The sequence below is a fragment of the Trichechus manatus genome, unplaced genomic scaffold, assembly GCF_000243295.1.
Source record: "Trichechus manatus latirostris isolate Lorelei unplaced genomic scaffold, TriManLat1.0 scaffold00014, whole genome shotgun sequence".
NCBI classification, from domain to species: domain Eukaryota; kingdom Metazoa; phylum Chordata; class Mammalia; order Sirenia; family Trichechidae; genus Trichechus; species Trichechus manatus.
Window position 1 is genome coordinate 65,851 of NW_004443950.1, and position 18,057 is coordinate 83,907.

Here is an 18,057-nt window from a genome sequence, read left to right on the forward strand (position 1 = left end):
GAATCTGCTCACTGCTATTTAGAAATGTCGTATTGGAGAACCGACCATGCTTCGGTAGCTGTGACCTGGGTGGCTTGGACCTGGTCATCCTCTACTGCCATACCTTTCCCTGGGGACTTGAACACAGAACAGGGAGGTGGGCAACCACTTCAGAGACCCACCAAATACAATTTCTGCCTGACTGACTGGGCCTGAGGCGACCTCCTCCTGGGACTTAGAGGAGGCCAGAATTAAGGCCCCACTGCTCATCCAGCTCTCTCTCCACTGGTACCCCAATCAAAGAACCTCAAAATTTAAACTGATGTGGGAACTGGGGTAGGGGGGTGGGGTGAAGGGGAGAAATCACTGTGCTTTTGTTCAGCCTGATGTGAAAGGACGGTTGGTGTTTTTCCTGCGTTGTATCTATCTTTTCTTACTGTTTGTTTCCTTAATAAATGGGATGAGAGGGCTGCTCATGTCACTCTGTTTTGTTACCTGTCTCACAGAGAAGGAAATTTACCCATGGCTTTTAATTGTTCTAGCTTGGCCATAATCCTATATTATTTGCTAGGTAAAATACTTTCACTTGAGGAGGAAGCAAGTTTTGGTTTTTAGCCTTAATGTTGGCTCCCTCATCTGCCAGTTATTTACCAATAGACCCTGCCCACCTCTACAATAAAAGTTAAGCCACCTTAATTAGCGTGAAGTTATAACCAAGGTGGGCCTGCTGTCTTCCCCAGATCTAGAGGCAGCTGTGACAACTTTTATCCTTCTTTCGAGTTTCACTGAAATTACCTTGACAAAACTGCGTTTCTGTCTGAAGTGCCTCTTTTGAAACAAAGAGCTAGCTTTATAAAGTACAAAGAGGGAGGAAGTAACTCAGAAATACCAGCATTACATGAGAATCTTTATTTTGACAAATAAGTGTAGTATAAAAAATTTGACCTGAAAAGTAAAAACAGGTAAAAATAAATACATTTACAAATTACTGTAGAAATAATACAAAAGAGGGTTAAAATTCTCAAAAAATGAGGAAAAACCAAAATGTGTCCAATTGTATAAAGGCTCTTCCCTTGCAAGAAACAGATAAAGCTGAAGACCTGGTTTGGTTTTTTTGCTGCTGAAAAAATGTACAAAATAACTTAGAAAAACCAGTCGAGGTCAAAAGTTGTAAGCCTACTACCTGTACCTGCCTACTTTTGATCTGAGGAAAGTTAACTACAGTGCAAGGCAGAGCTGATGGTAGGACAGCCAGGAGTTGTCCATCTGGAGCCCATCTCCTATATTAACCTTCAAGTAAAAGCTGAAGAAAAACAAGCCCTTAGTGAAGTCTGAGCTCTGCAGTTGGCGGACCGGATTTCCTCCATTGTAGCGCTCAAAATAGTTTACTTCTTGGCCAGCAAAAACACGGAAGAGCCTGGAACTGCCTTTAGCAAATGACTGCTGCTGCTTCCCAGCCTTCATGGGTTGGGCCCGATACCAACCAAGCAGTGTTGTCAGTTAGCTGCACCTGAAAATCCCTTGAGTTCGTGGGAGATGAAGGAAAGCACCAGAGTTTGCCCATCTGTGGCTCAGAGTACACTTCGTTCTTTTGTAGGAAGCACCTGGGTACAACAGAGACTTGCCCCCTCAGCTACCCTCTGCATTAGTGCTGGTTCTGAGGGATTAACTGGCCCCTCTGAGAATGGAAGTTTGAAAAGAGAATAAGCTAAGATCCTAAGATCCCAGCTTTCAAACTCAAGAGCTGAAAATAGTCTGGATTGCAAATCACTAGAAAATGCCTCTCCCCCCACCCCGCCCCCAACACCCAAAAAAGCAGATGGAAAGACTAGTTGGAATCAAGTAGCTTCAAGAGGCATGAGAGGGGGAAGCAAGAACCTCAGGATTTAGGAAACAGTTCATCTCCTAGTGTGGTTTCTGGAAAGAAGCAAGCAAATGCAATAATGACTCCAGAACCTGGCTGTAAGAATTCCGTGGAGAAGTCACTGAGAATGGACAGTCTCAAAGGTGAGCAGCCTGGGTTTGAGGACTCATTTAGGGAACGCTGAAAAGCTTTTCGCTGGAGAGAATCGTCATGAACTGTAGACTGAAAGCCACACATGCTAACCACCTGCTGAAGAACCTCTGTCCAAGCAGTCCCAGGATTGCAGCCAGTTTCGGCCAGAGGTTCCTAATAGTGCTTCCCATATGTGCTGAGGGCAGGCTTGCCTATTGTAAGAGGGACCTGTAAGCGCAGGTTCTGCCCCAGTTGCTATCTTGAAAAACTTAGCTGTGATGAGGATGCAAGAGGTGACTAGTTAGCCAAAGAAACATAACCCTTGAAGGAAGTGAATCAAGGAGGCTGTTTTACACCCAGATCAGAGCTGAATTTGAGAGGAATTCAGGAGTATGTATGCACCTGAGACCTCACTTCCTTTCTGAGCATGGTGAGGTGTAACTTTCCTGGTAGATGACCAAAACATCTCCCCAACAGAGATCACTGACAAGCTAGGTCTGGGCAGCTTCTACTTGGAACACATTCAGCCCAAGGCCTCCATATAGCTCTTGGCCTTTAGCACCACCACAATCTCTTTGCTCCCCCTGGCACACTTTCCTTTTCAACATACATATATGTACATGTTTAAAAGCCAGTAAATGCTAACACCCGTCTGGTTGGGCTGATCCCTGGGATATTGAGATGCGGGGTGGGGTATATCACACAATAAAGCACCATTCCTGGACCCTGTTTTCTGATGCCCAAAGACCAGGCCTCTGGGCCTTGTATCTCAGGCACAATCTTATTGCATTGATGACTAGATGGAGGTGAGGGGGGTGGGCATTACTAGCTGGCCCAGATCTGTCAGTGGGAATTCTCCTACTTCCTCTGGTGTGTTCAGACGGACTAGGAGAACCCTTCCCACAAGCTGTCATTCACTCACCCATCAGAAGTTGCCACTGAATAGAACTTAGTGTTTGGTTTAGCACACTTCTGAGTTGCCTCTGGATCCTAGGAGGAGGAAGTGGAAATCTCTCCTAGGGTCCACTGCCTGTGTGCAGAAGCCAACAGGCAGCCTGGAAACAAGCCCCCCTCTGCCCTTAGCCTGAGGAGTTTGTTTGCCTCCTCTAGGCAGAGCTGCCCCAGGCCATACTGCAGTAGTCATTCTTTATACTTCAGATTTGTCCATTAGACCATTAAGAAATTAAAATACATCACTCCCTTCTCCCTCCCACCCTATCTTTTCATTTCCCTTCCCTCCCTTATCCATTGCACTTTTTCCCGCCCTGACAGGGGGCTATATCACACCTCAGCAAAAGCCAAGCTATACTGCTCTGGCTTCTTCCCACATCTCCGAGCGATGATAGCCAGATACAGCATGAGGAGGGCCACCCAGTAACAGCCATACAGGATAGCCCCCGAGACAAGAAAGGCTAACTCTGTCTCGCTGAACAGGTCTTGACAATAAGCTGTGTAAGCCAGCCCCCCCAGAAGGACTGCCACCCAGATGGACACAGGGATGAGGCCAATGAAGTTTACCACAATAGTTTTTCGGCCAGAAGTGCCCCAGCCAGACTTGTTGATGGTAGCAATGGCAAAGATCTTGGCCGGCAGGAGGCTGGACATATAGAGAAGGGAATAGAGGGACATGAATATCATCTCTGCATTGCCCCGAAGGAAGCAGGCGTAGGTGGCCTTGATAATGCCCACTAGCTGCACCGTCAACAGGAAAAGGAGAATGTTCCAGATGCGACCACGGTAGAAAAGCTGTATGACCGTGGCAATGAGGAAGAATGGAAAGAAGCCCGTGACCACTGATTCATAGGTCATCCAGAGGTGGTGCTTATGGAACCACAGAGAGTTGTAGAGCCACTCCCGGAAGTAAGACTTGCTCCAGCGGGTCTGCTGGTTGAGCCAACGGAGGTACTTGGTGGGGGTCTCTGTGAGGCACTTGGAGCGTGCTGTGTACTTAGTCCGGTAGCCAAGGCTCAGGACTCGGTTGGTGAGGTGCCGATCATCCCCAAAGCTGCACTTGCTGCCTAGGAACTTCTGGTGGTACCAGTCCTCCAGGAATTGTTGCAGGAGACTGTTGCGGTACATGCCCAAGGGCCCACTAATACACTGCACGCAGCCAAAGTAGGACTGGCAGGCCCGCTCCACGTTGAAGGCCATCCAGTACCGCACACTGCTCAGGAAGGAGATCCATGAATCATACTTGTTGAGGATCTGCAAGGGAACCAGAGATGCTGGGCCTCACCCTGAGGACATAAGCCGCATTCTGCAGCCAGCCAGAGGAGATGGAGACCAGAGCACTCGTGAGGTCTGCCTACCTCATGAGTTCTGTGGCCCATTGCTTAAATTCCTGGCCATCAGTTCTAGCCCAGCTAGCCCTGGGAAACCTGAGGCTCAGAGGAGCCAACCACTCCCATTTACTCTCCCCAGCACCAGCACCAGCTCCCCTTCCCCTCTGTCATCTGCACTAATTTTCCCAGTTCAGTTGCTTTAGTGGCCAAAGCCACCTTCAATCTCAGGAGGCAGCCTGTGGTGGTGACAAAGAGCAGAGTTTGAGAAAGATGCAAAGCAACCCCTCAGCCATGGGTCCTGACCTTCTGCAGATAGAAAGCTTCTAGGGAAGAAGACACGGTATGTTGCCAGCAGTATCTCTGGAGAAGATAATGGCTCCTAATTCTTTCCATATTGCCCAGACGTCTTCAGCCCAAGTTCCCTAACAGCAGGGCTTCTCAAGGGTCTAACTCTGGAGCTAATTGCTGGCCTGCCTCATTTCATGCCCTGCTACCACAGGGACACCACTGGCTTACTTGCTGCACCACCAGCCGAAATGGAACCATCGTCTGGGATCCATGGCTGTAAAATACTATCCCCTTACAGTCGTATAGGCCCTCTCCATACCTGTTAGTGATTTTTTTCCCTCAGGTTGAAAAAGAGCAGGAGAGGGGTTGGGTAGCAAGTGAGCCCTTTGATACCAGTGAAAACTCAAAGGGGAACACCCCCCCCCCCCCCCGCATACTAGGAAATCAAGATGCCCATTTCTCAGGCACATCCAATTGGATTAAGAGACACAAAGAGGCCAGATCCCCTCACCCCCAGGAGCCCCTGGTTACTTCTTACTTGAACATCTCCCCCGACTCCCCCTACTTGGGGATCCTCCTCCAGGACGCGAAGCATCTCAATGGTACAGGCTGGATCCAGCACAGTGTCAGAGTCACACACCTGCAGAATAAGTGCACTGTCAGCCCATTTTGGCCTCAGGCCAACACACACACCCCACCAGACTGCTTCCTGCCTGAGGGACATAACCTCCTTTCACCTGGCTCACTTCTAGCCTCTAGCAAAGATATCCGTGCCACATAGGAAGGGGTGAGAGGCATAAGGCAGGAAAGTAAGGAAGAGCAGAGTTCAAACAACAGGCTTGACAGCTGCTAGGCTAACAGGGAGAAACCCAGGAGATTGTCTGTGCTGCGCCTGGGAGGGGGGAAATTCTTAGCACTGGACAAATTTGTAGCCCTTACAGAGCCAGGCTCCACAGAAATGGTCTCAAAATATTTCCAGGGTTCTTGGGTAGAAAGGCAATGAGTCAATAAAATCAGGTGACAGGTACAATGGGTGAGACATATACTCCTCAGAAGGCTAACGGCTCCTGCCAGAGGCTACTGACCCAAGCTGTCCCATAGGGATGCTAACAACAGAGTTCCACTTTTCAGCCTCTGGCCTGGACAACACACAGCTCCAGTGGCAAGGAGCTACCACAGTCACAGGCCTTTCCTGAGACCACTAAATAGCTGCCAGGCCTTCTAAGCTCCCTTAACAGACTCCCCTGGCCAAATCTCTAAAACCAGAGCCCCAATATGGCCAGGGCCTGCTCTTGCCCAGATTCTGCTCTAAATAGGCATGGGAGCTGCCAGCAGCAGCTGCCTCCAATCAGACTCTGAATCAAGCCCTGTTCTGCCTGCCCATGGCCCTAGGAAGGCTCATGGTCCACTTCTAGCAGGGGCCCCGTTATTAATTGAACTTGGGCTATGAACACTTACTCTGGTGGCCGACTCCTCGTCTGTTTTGTAAAAAATTTTTGAGATGGTACGAACAGCCCAGGTAACCAGTGGGTGAGGAAAATGGTTCACTGACCCCTGATTGAGCTCTATGGTCACTGTTCACAGAGCAGAGAACAATATCCACAGATGAGCCAAGACTGTTCTGCAAAGGTCTAAAACCCTTAGTTACTAAGGTTGGCAAGTAAGAGCCCAGTAGTCTGCCGGAAGGAGGCTGCCCTGACACTCCAACCCTACCCAGCTTTTCCGGTACATGCTGGGAGAGACAGGTGGCTGTCATGGATTGAATTGTGTCCCCCCAGGAATATTTGTATCGATTTGGCTAGGCCATGATTCCCAGTGTTGTGTGATTGTCTACTATTTTGTCATCTGATGTAATTTTCCTATGGGTTGTAAATCCTACAGCTATGATGTTAATGAGATGGGATTAGCAGCAGTTATGTTAATGAGACAGGACTCAATCTACAAAATTGTGTTTTGAGCCAATCTCTTTTACAATATAAGAGACACGGGGACCTCATACCACCAAGAAGGCAGCACCGGGAGCAGGACGTGTCCTTTGGACCTGAGGTTCCTGTGCGGAGAAGCTCCTAGACCAAGGAAGATTGATGACAAGGACCTTCCTCCAGAGCCGACAGAGAGAGAAAGCCATCCCCTGGAGCTGGCTAGCCTACTAGACTGTGAGAGAATAAATTTCTCTTTGTTGAAGCTATCCACTTGTGGTATTTCTGTAATAGCAGCACTAGATAACCAAGACAGAATTTGGTACCGAGAGAGTGGGGTACTGGTCTAACACATACCAAAAATGTGGAAGCGGTTTTGAAACTGTGAATGGATAGAGGCTGGAAGAGTTTTAAAGTGCCTAATAGTAAAAACCTAGATTGCTATGAAGAGACTGTTGATGAAATTATAGATGCCAGACAATTCTGGTGAGGACTCAGAAGGAAGTGAAAAGAGCTGTTAGACACTGGAGACAGCACAGACAACGAGAAGCAGCAGCAGAACCAGGAGATCAGTGCGAGACAGCACTGGAGCCAACCCATGGAGTGAGAAAGCTGAGTGCCTTTGCGTAGGAGGCTTCCTGGCAGAGTGGGGTACCTCTAGGCACTTACAGTGGAGCTAGGCTTGCCGATCCACAGAGCAAGAGAGGTAAGTACCTTCCAGCTGAAGTTCACTGGCAGAGTGGGGTGCCTCCAGCCACTTATCAGTGGAGCCACAGAGCTTTGGAACACTTGCCCCAGCAGGGCAGACATAGGCAGAGAGGCCTGAGGAGCCGAGAGGCCAAGAAACCAGGAAGCAAAAGCTGAAGAGACAAGAACACAGGAAGCAGAGTTGCCTCAGTCTCAAAGGGTATGGCCATGACTTCTGGGGTCTCAAAGGGTGGAGTTGCCAGTCAGATGGACTAGAAAATGAAGCCACTCAAAGCCAAGGGAGCAGGGCTGCCTTTCCAGTGGGCCTGGAAGACGGAGCTGAAGCCCAGGGCTGAGGGGCCTCCATGCAGAAATTGCGAGAGTGTGGCCAACACCCAGAGTCTGGAGTGCAGGGCCACTGTGTAAATGGTCTCAGAGAACAGAGGATTATTTTCAAGCCTTGAGGGCTAATGTAATGTGTTCTGCTGACTTGCTTGATGCCTGTTATCCTTTCTTTCCATCCAATCTCTCCCATCTGTAATGGAAATGTCTGGCTTATGCCTGTTCCACCATTGTACTTTGGAAGCAGATAACTTGTATTCTAGATTTCACAGATGAATAGGATTTTTGGATTTCAGACTTGGAGTTAAATTAAGACTTTTGCTATGATATGATGGGGTGAATGTGTTTTACATGTGGCAAGGACATGAATTTTGGAGGGCCAAAGGGTGGAATGTCATGGATTGAGTTGTGTCCCATAAAAATATGTGTATCAATTTGGCTAGGCCATGATTCCCAGTATTGTGTGATTGTCCACTATTTTGTTATCTGATGTGATTTTCCTATGTGTTGTAACTCATATCTCTATAATGTTAATGAGAGGGGATTAGCGGCAGTTACGTTAATGAGGCAAGACTCAATCCACAAGACTGGACTGTATCTTGAGCCAATCTCTTTTCAGATATAAAAGAGAAGAAAGCAGAGAGACGTGGGGACCTCATACCACCAAGAAAGCAGCACCGGGAGCAGAGCACGTCCTTTGGACCTGAGGTTCCTGTGCAGAGAAGCTCCTAAACCGAGAAGAGTGATGACAAGGACCTTCCTCCAGAGCCAACAGAGAGAGAAGGCCTTCCCCAGGAGCTGGCACCCTGAATTCAGACTTCTAGCCTACTAGACTGTGAGAGAATAAAATTCTCTTTGTTAAAGCTATCCACTTGTGGTATTTCTGTTATAGCAGCAATAGATAACTAAGATAGTGGCCAAAGACAAACAGCAGCAGGAGGCTGAGGGAAACTAGGCATAGCCAGCAGCAGGGATCCCATAGGCTGAGTCCCTCACACATGCTTCATCCTTCCTCCCCACCAGACCCATCCTTGCATCCTGACTTATTCTTGCAAAGGTCCCAGGAAACCTCAAGCCAGACTTCCAGAGCCTCCTCATCTTACGGGCCAAGCTTCCCAGTACTGCTGGTCTCACCACTCCTTTCTGCCCTGACTTAACCGATTCTCATGCTGCTCTGCTCCTTTACCCCAGAGAGTCTTTCTAGCTGAGCAGGGATAATCAGGAAAGGAAGAGCTCATGTGCTGCCTGGGTTTCCCCACCGGCTGGGGGAGGATTTTCTCCCACAGAGGGAAAGACACACACCGCAGTAGGGCTGTTAGAAGACACGCAGATGATCCATCAAGCATTCACTGGCTCTAGCCCAGGGCGGCCTTCAGGCAGTGATCCCAGAGCCATAAAGACATGGCTCAGGTGTGATCCAACAAAACACTCAGGAAGTGATCAGGAAAGGAAGATGTGTGGCAGAGCAGGTTTAGGTGGATTCTGTGCTTCAGTGAAGTGGATGACAAAGTCACTGTGGCTTGAGCATGTGCCAGGGCTCAAAGGCTTTTTGTAAGCCTTGTGGGCCCCCAGGAAAGTTTCACAAAAGTCCCTCGACCCTAGGTGAACTGTGGAATGCAACAGCCTTCTAAGCCTCATGTCCCTCCCGAAAGGCTGGGGAGGTCCTTGGGCCTAAGGAGACAGAAAAAGAGAAATGCACCAATTTTCATGTGAGGATCCAACTTTCAAAGAGAAAAAAAAAAATCTGCGGCAAGTTGAGGTGGGTACACTATAAACCAAAAACCAAACCTATTGCCGTTGAGTCAATTCCAACTCATAGTGACTCTATAGGACAGAGTAGAACTGCCCCATGGGGTTTCCAAGGTTGTAATCTTTATGGAAGCAGACTGCCACATCTTCCTCCTGTGGAGCAACTGGTGGGTTCAAACTCGACCTTTTGGTTAGCAGCCAAGCACTTAACCACTGCACCACCAGGGCTCCTTGGGCACAGTATTTAAAATTTAAATAATATTGGAGGACTCAACACGCTGTCAGCAAGACTGAGTTGGTACACAGGTGAGCTTCCAGAACATCCACTGTTCATTCAAGCATTTATCAAGTGATGGGCAAACCCCCCAGAGAACAGCAGAGAAAGGAACAGAAGCAGTGTGGATGCTGGGAAGAATTCTGGACCAGAAATCAGGAGCCCTGGGTTTCAGTTTCTACTCAGTAACAAAATGAGTGAGCTTTAACCCTCTCAGTTCTAGGTTTTATTTGAAATTTGAAGCTGTGTCAACCTTGTCAGCCTAATACAATTTCCAGGCTGGTGTCAATGACCCTTTGACGGGAAGGAAGCTCACCTGCCCAGGCTGCTGCAAAATCAAGCCTGCAGATGATTCACACCTGTTTCTACCATCCACCTCACATACACAAACCTGACACCGGAGAATGGGACTTCTCTGGCTTAAGACTATAAAAAACAACATTTTGAGCACTTTTGAGCAGGATCTCTTTTGATCTTCACCATATTTGTGTATGAAAAGGCTTATCCCCACATTGCCAATGGCGAGACATTATAGCATAATGGATAACAGCAGACTCAATCAAGATAGACTGCCTGGGCTCAAATCCTGGCTCTGAACCTGTCTAGCAGTGGGACATTAGGCAAGTTACTTAGCCTCTCTGCGCTTCAGTCTCACTTTCTGTAAGGGGATGTTTATCCCCTGGGAGTATTATGAGGACTAAAAGAGCAAATATGTAGCAAGTGCCTACAACAGTGCCTAAGTACTAGATACCCATTAGCTACATTATTGGGACACCGGTTCAGAGACCTGTCCAAAGTCACAGAGCTAAGGAACAGCCCAACCAGAATTCCAGCCCAGGTTGATCTGACCCCTGGACTGCTGTTCAGAACCATTTCACCTTGTTGCCTTCTTAAATGCAGCGGAGGGGTGTGCACAGCAAACACAAGGGGCCTAGACTGGACCTAACATTCCTGGAGGAAGAGTACGCCTGGCTGGCTGGGCACATCCACATGCACACTCACCCCTAGGGAGGCCATCTTACCTGGATGTAGTCCACTGAATCACCAAGAGCCTTGAAGGCTGTGTACATGACCTCGCGCTTGCCTCCCCACTTCTGCATGATGCATGAGAAAGTGCTGGCCCGTACCACGTCCTGCACACGGTGCATGCCTTCCTGCAGGCTGGCTTCAGTCTCACCCTCACCTGCCTCATGGAAGTTGCTGCGCCACACAAAGAAGCCGGCTTGCTCAGTGCCACCCAACACCTCATGGAAGATGTCCAGCATGTAGGTGTCCTCCTGGCGGTTGCCATCCACCACCATGACCACTTTGAGGTTAGGGAAAGCAATGCGCTGAGCCGAGCGCAGGCACTTGCGCAAGTAGTCAGGGTCCTCCTGGTAGGCAGCGATGCAGAGTGCCACCGAGGCGCGTGGCAGAGAGGGCAGCTTCAGCGGCCGGCCAGCCCGCCTCATGCGTCGGTGCTCCAGGAAGGCAAACAAGCTCTGAATGAGCAGGTGCAGGCCCAGGATGGCACCGTACAGGCCAAAGGACAGGTAGTGCTTTTCTGTGTGTATAAACTGGTAGCCCGTCACATAGGCTGCCAGGATGCCACCCAGCACTGCTAGGGCAAACAAGCTGGTGCCCACCACACGCAGGGCTGTCGTTAGCTGCACCGGCATCTGGCAGGGAAGGTGGGAGATGTGGGATCAGGCAGGAGTCAGCATCTCCAGTCAATGGGTGTGGGGACCCCATAGCAGGGGACTAACCCACTAATAAAAATGATTACCATTTATTGAGCATGATTAAGACTATTTGTAGACTCAGAAGCCAAACTATTGGGATTCAGATTCCAGCTCTGCCACATCCTGTGTGACTGTGTTCAGGTTTCTTAACCCCTCCCCCTAGTTACTTCATCTGTAAGATGTGGACTGCAGTAGTAACCTCACAACATCTTTGAGGGTTAAATGGGTTGTATACGTAAAACCCTGGCGGGTAGTGGTTAAGTGCCACGGCTGCTAACCAAAAGGTCGGCAGTTCGAATCCTTGAGAACTCTATGGGGCAGTTCTACTCTGTCCTATAGGGTCGCTGTGAGTCGGAATCGACTCAACAGCAACGGGTTTGGTTCGGTTTGGTTTTTTTAGTATGTAAAACACTTAGAATAACATTTATTGTTAGACAAACCAAAGTCCAAAGAGATTTATGTGACACCCAACTGGTAGATGGCAGAACTCTGATCTGCCTGAGCCTGACCCAAAGCTCTTAATAGGTGAGCTTTAGTAGGGGTGAGCCATGAGGCCAGAGGCAGCTCTGAGCACCTGAGGGGCCGGCCAGGAGGAGAGGGAAGGGTAGGGAGGAGAGGGAAGGGCAGCGAGAAAAAGTCAGTAGGACGAAGAGCTTCTACCTGCCCTGTCCTCACAAGGGGACTGCGCTCTGGGAGAGGAATATCTGCCAGTAAAGCACAGTCACCAATGAGGCCCATGAAGAAAGTGGGGAAGTAAAAGATAAACAGCAGGAGACAAAGAAGTGCCAGGCAAACTCAGTAAGAGAAAGTTTCCCTTTGTTCTCTGCTTTCTCACCTTTTCCTCATTCACTTGAGATACAGGAAAAGAAAGGGAAAGCAAATGGGAAAAGCAGAAGAGGGAACAAAAAGGAAATGAGAGCTGGGCTGTGGACCGCCCTCCTGGAAGGCCAGCACTCAAGGGCACAAGAGGAGGGGAACTGCAGCCGCCACCCAGAGGCAGCCACGTGGGGCGCCCCATCCACTTGGTCATAGTGCCCGTGGGGAACCTCTGTGCTCACCCCACTTCCCAGCCACTCCTGGAAATGCTGCCACGTTTTCCTTTTCAACTAAGACAGGCTCCTAGTACCTGCCCTGTTGGGCTTTAATGACAAGAGCTCAGGACTTGGCACCAGAAGACTTGGGCTTGAGACATAGCTCTACCACCTCCTGGCTGCCTGATGTTGCCCAAGTTCTTTCTGAGACTTGGTGCCCACATCAGTACAGTGGGGGTTCTAATGGTTTCTTGCTTCACAGGTCTCAGGTAAATCATTTCTCTGACACTGGGAGCACTTCTGGAAGTGCAGGGCTACCCATGTGGGCAGACTGAGTGTAGTTTACTCCAGAGCCCATGGGAAGGGCAAGGCTGAGGGACCCCAGGCTGAGTACAGCTCCCAGCTCTCCATTCTGACCCAGGCTTTCTCCCATCCCCTCTGCTTGCCACCTACTTGATCTGCCCCCACATCTACATACAATGAAGTCTCACTTCGAAGCTTGCTCCAATTCCAGGTCTCACTGAAAAGACCCCTCGCCCCCCACACAAACACACCTTCCTGCCATGGGAGCAGGGCCTGTTCCCCTGCCCCCTCTAATATGGGAAGAGTAGGGAGAGACGCGGTCACCGCTTAATCAGTCTGAGACTCAGGCACCCGCAGCCTTCCAGCAGCTTCGGTCCGGAAGGAGCTGTTGGCAGCCTCGCCTCTCCGGGAAACTCGGCCTCTGGGCGCTCTGCACCGCCATCTCGGGGAGCCTACCGCGTGCTTCCTCTGCAGGACTTCCAGCCCTCCCTGGTCCCCCCTCCCTGCAAGAGCTTGCGACACAGGGGCCCCCAAGCCCTGCATCTCGTTCCGCTCTGGAGCTTACATGCAGAGGGGGGCGCTGTGGGCCCCGCTGCTCGCCTGTGCTCTGGGAAGGGTCAGGGAGCGCTGAGACCAGCCCAGCAACCTGCCAGGCGCTGGCGCCCCGCCTCCGTGCAGTGCTAGAGGCGGTGCCCCCCAGGTTAATGCAGCCGAGAAGACACTGGCCACGCTTCTCTACCCGCCACTCCCTGCCTGAGCCTCAGGTCCTGGTGAAGGCGTTGCCGGCCACACCCACGTGCGGGTTTCCCACGACCCGGCCGGGAAGGAACGGAAAACCCAAGGTGGACCAGCCCCCCTACTCACCTCCCTGGGGCCTCAGCTACCTAGGCAAAGTGTGCCTACAGACAAAGGCAGCATCCCCGATGTCGCCGGCCCCTTCTTTCCCTAAAGGAATTGGAGGCACTGCCCAGGCACTCCCTCCCCACAGAGGACCCAAGAAGGTCCCGCAGCCAGAGACCCCAAGTACAATCAGGCGCTGTCGTGCAGGCTCTGGCTGAGATGCCCCAGTCCAGACAGCGGGCGGTGCACCCCAAGCCGGCGGAGGGAGCTCCCAGCAGCCTAGACCGCCTCCCTCCCCTCTGCCCTGGCTTCGCGCAGAAGGAATCCATCGGAGCCTGGCCAACGCAGGCTAACGCCAACCTCAAGGGCATGAGGTTGGGGGTGCTCCTCAGGGTCAGCCCTCGGACGACGGAGGGAGAAACCCCTAGCCAAGGAAGCACGCGGAACTTTGTGGAGCCGCCTGGTTTGCAGCTTCTCTTCTGCTGACAGGTGCGCCCGCTGCGGGGCCCACACGCGGAGGGATGGAAACTTGTGCGCTGGGCGAGGGCTCCTTCCTTCGCTCCCGGGCGCCCTCCGGCCCCGCGGAGCCGGCAAAGGAAGGGGAGCCCAGTCCTGCGGGCACGTGTGGTGGTGGCCGGCGAGGACCGGACACTCGTGGTCCGGCTCATCCGCATGAACCTGGATGCTAGGTACCTTGGTGCCCTGACAAGTACGAGCCCTCAGGCAAGCGGGGGGCACTCCAACCAGCCTTGTGCCCAATACCATCCTCCACCTCCCGATTCATTCACAAAACAGGAGCCGGAAGGGAAGAAAGGAGGAGAGGCTGGAGGAAGAAAGGGAGGAGGGGTCAGTGGAGAGGGGGCTGCAGGATCCGCCACCGGGAAGCCTGGGATGCCGCAGCCGCCTCTGCTCTTCCACTGGACGCGGAGCTCGCGAGGCCGGGGGAGTCGATGGGGGTCCGGGAGCTGGGCCAGAGGCAGCCCTGGAGCCGGCCCGCCCAGGTCCCCAGCGCAGCCCCCACTCACCCCGCCCCTCAAAAGTACCCACTCCAGCCCCGCGCTCACCGTGCTGCTGGCTGCCGCGCTCCGGTGCTCAGCAGGCCCGCGGCTGCTCCATGCCCCTCCTCCCACTCCCTCGCCGCCGCTCCTCCTTGCACAGTGCGTCGCCGCTGCCGCCGCCTCGCGCTCCGACTGACGAGCGCTGGCCCCGCCGAGCCGCTTTTAAGTACCGAGCACGTCCCAGCCGGGAGAGGCGCCCTCCTCCGGCCCTGGGGCCGGGAAAGTTGGGAAGAGTGGGAGGGCTCCCCCGAGAGCTGCGAGGGAGCACCCACTTCCCGGCTAGGTCAGAGGGAGCGCCTTGCAGCCAGAGCTCGGCTCTGCAGCCAGCGCTTGGCGGGGGCTCCGGGGCTCGAGTGGATGCGTGTCCTCCGGATCCCAGACACTCGCAACCTCTGCGCCCTGAGCCCTCTCAGAAACTGGGTTCCCCCAACAAGGCCGAAGGCTGAGCTGCTCCGCGTTCGTCGCAGGGCCCAGCTGCGTGGGGTGTGGATGGGGTGGGTGGGTGGCGGTCACTGTGCCCAATCTAGAACCCGAAGCTCTGTGAACTTTCAAGACTACCCGTAGAGACTTCCAAAATTGTCCGGTCCCCCTCCCCCAGCTCCCAGCTTTCTAAGCCTAGAAACCTACTCACCCTGCAAACCCGGCGGGCCGGTAGAAATCTTCCCCGGACTTCTGCACTCGAAGGAGCTGTTCGGTGTGTAGGGTACTCGCTAAAACCAAGACCGCAGAACTTTACTGCCGGCAAGAAAGAAGCGCAGGAGAGAATAATTGTCAAATATAAAAAGCCTGGTCAAAGAAGGTGTTAACAATTGTGACAAGCTTAGGTTTGAATTCCACAGTGGGGCGCTGATGACTTTAAGGCTGTATGCAAAAGCTGCAAAAGGTTTTGCAGAACCTTGGAGGTGTCCGGTGTCTTAAAAGCAAAACCAAATTTTCTTCCCCCTTTTTACACCTTTATTTCCCACATCCACGAACTCCTAACTTCCCAACTGACCTTATCTCCAGCAGTTTCCAAATCCCCCAAAGCTGGTGTTAGACTTAGGTGGGCTGGGGTCAGTGTGAAGAGGGGGTAGCAAAGGAAGGAATTTTAGGACCAGCTGAAGAACTGAGTTTCCATGTCTCTGAAAAACTTGGAGAGAAATTATAATTAAAGAATAGTAAAAAGTGAATTTGCATATCCTCCAAACACACCTGAGATCATTTCCATCCCTTCTTCCCAAGCTGCAACTCATTTAGAGGAACACAGTTGCAGTCTACAAGTGGCTCCTCTCAGAAGTCTTAGAGGGCTGTTGCCTGCTCACCCTCACTCATTCTGGCCGCAGAGCTCACTCCTCAGGTCTCCCCAAAGCAAACAAAGACCCTGTGGCACACCTGCTCCATCCACCATCCCATGGTGCATTAGAAAAATAAAATAATTTCTTTTGCTTGAGAAACTCATCACAATTGTGCTACATGGTTTCAATGTTTTTTTTAAATTTTATTTTGTTGTTGAGAATATACACAGCAAAAGCATACACCAATTCAACCGTTTCTACGTGTACAATTCAGTGATGTTGATTACATTCTTTGAGTTTTGCAACCATTCTTACCTTCCTTTTCTGAGTTCCTCCCCCATATAACATAAACTCACTGCCCCTAAGCTTCCCATCTAATCTTTCGAGTTGCTGTTGTGGTTTAAACATTCTTTTTCAAGTTTTTTTTTTTTTTTTAAACTAGTGTTGAACTCCCAGTGAAAATGTTTTGAATTTCAGACCATTTGAAAGGCCCTAGGAAAGCTGTTAACACAGAGGTAGAGTATCAGGTAACTTAGTGAAGAGGAGAGGCTCTGAAGACAGACAGCCAGTTCTGCCACTAGCTGAGTGGCATTAAGCCTCAATGTCTTCATCCCAGAAATGGGGTTTAGTATACTAACTGCTTAGTAAATGTTAGCTACAGTTCACCTCAGGCAGAAAGCAGCACCCATTTGCCGATGCTGTGGATTTTCCGTGCTCATCCTTCCAGAGCACTCGGTGACAGAAGGTTCAGATCAGTGTTTGACTTGATTAACTGAACAATGCCTGCTGGCTGGGCCTCTATCGTACTGTGGACTCTCAGAGCCCTGGATCACCTTCTCCATATCCAAAGCATCACACTGCCTGGAGTTGCCAAAGCCCTTCCACCCAAATTTGCAATCTGCAAAGTTTTAGGTGACAGACCCCAAGCAGGGGCTAGCAAGAGACAAAAAGGAGTGCATCTGCCTCGTGGGAAGCATGTGCCCCCTTTAAAGGATCAGCTTTCTGAGGAAGTGAGGGCCCAGCATGTCCAGATCCTCTGTTTTAAAGAGAAACCAGGAATCCAGATTATTGTACAAAATTTCCCTAAATTTTAAGTGTTGGCAACTAATTCAAATGTTAAAACACACACACACACACACACACACACACACACACACTCTGCAGGCCAAGCAAAATGTGTCTGTGGTCACATCTAGCCAACTGGCTTCTTGTAAGTACCCTATTTAGAAGCTCAAGGAATGGAGCAGCCAGTTTGGAAAGATCCTTGCTGCCTGCAGCACAACAGCAACAAGACTTCTCTGGGTGCAAGTTTCTCTGGGGCTGGTCCAGGATCATTTCACTCCTAGTTCGTTTCTAAGGCTCCAACTGTGTCCCACAAAGGAGTGGCACAGTGGTTCAGCGCTTGACTGCTAACCAAAAGGTTGGCAGTTCGAACACACCAGTCGCTCCTCAGGAGAAAGATGTGGCAGTCTGCTTCCATAAAGATTACAGCCTTGGAAACCCTATAGGGCAGTTCTGCTCTGTCCTATAGGGTCGTTAGGAGTTGGAATTGACTCAGTGGCAGTCGGTGGGTGCCCGACAAGGTTTATTGCCTATCTCACTCTGCTGCTGCAGAGAGTTTTATAGGTGGTGGGCTGCTTCAGCACAATCTCACTAGTCTATTAAAACCTCCTAAATGAACAGTGGGTCCAGATGCAACATCATGACAGCAGCAAACACCCTGCCCAAACCAATTGGCTTTCCCCCTAAATGGCTCCCCTTGGGAAGTAAATTCTGCAGGGCCACAGACCTGGTGTTATTAGGCAGATAAGAAAGTCTTTACCTTTGTGGCCAGTCTATGCCCAGGAGGATTTGCCGGTAATTAACATCCAGTTTATGGTGCCCTATTTGCATTCATCTCTTCAGAGGGAGGTGGAGAGGGAGTCTTTTTAAGGGGCTGATACAATAAAGCCCAAGTTTATCTCTGCTTACCACTGGGGATTTAGAAATAGGACTAATTCCATACCCAATCACTTAAAAACGTGAATTCAGATGTTGCTGAATTGGCTGTTATACAGGTTTCAGAGGATAAGCTCCTCTATTTGGCTCAGTAGTGGAAGATAACGTGCTGCATTTCAACATTCCTTTAACAAATGCTGAAGACCTGCTCTGAGCAGAGAAAAGTAGTTGGCACCAGGAGGACTCAGGCTGGACCCTGCCATCTAGAAGGTTAGCCATTTTAAAGACAAATTAAAGACAAGGCAGTTTATAATTAAATGTCAATGAAAGAATCTGACTAGAAGAGTTTCAGGATTTCAGGAAAAACGGGCTTGGC

General features: G+C 50.7%; 1 protein-coding gene across 3 annotated transcripts; it reads right to left on the reverse strand.

The window, feature by feature from the left end:
- Positions 1-12: 12 nt before the first annotated feature.
- On the reverse strand, positions 13-15,329 carry HAS3 (hyaluronan synthase 3). 3 transcript variants are annotated; one of them, XM_004371446.2, is made up of 4 exons: positions 15,101-15,329; positions 10,539-11,174; positions 5,084-5,185; positions 1,859-4,180 (listed from the first exon to the last, which is right to left on the reverse strand). In XM_004371446.2, the coding sequence occupies exons 2-4, from the start codon at positions 11,172-11,174 to the stop codon at positions 3,257-3,259; spliced, it is 1,662 nt and encodes a 553-aa protein (XP_004371503.1). In that variant the 5' UTR covers positions 15,101-15,329; the 3' UTR covers positions 1,859-3,256. The 3 variants fall into 3 exon arrangements, with proteins under 3 accessions (XP_012409639.1, XP_004371503.1, XP_004371502.1); XM_004371445.2 differs by lacking the exon at positions 15,101-15,329 and adding an exon at positions 13,137-13,288; XM_012554185.2 differs by lacking the exons at positions 1,859-4,180; positions 15,101-15,329 and adding an exon at positions 13-116 and having other exon boundaries at positions 10,539-11,181.
- Between the last annotated feature and the right edge of the window lie 2,728 nt (positions 15,330-18,057).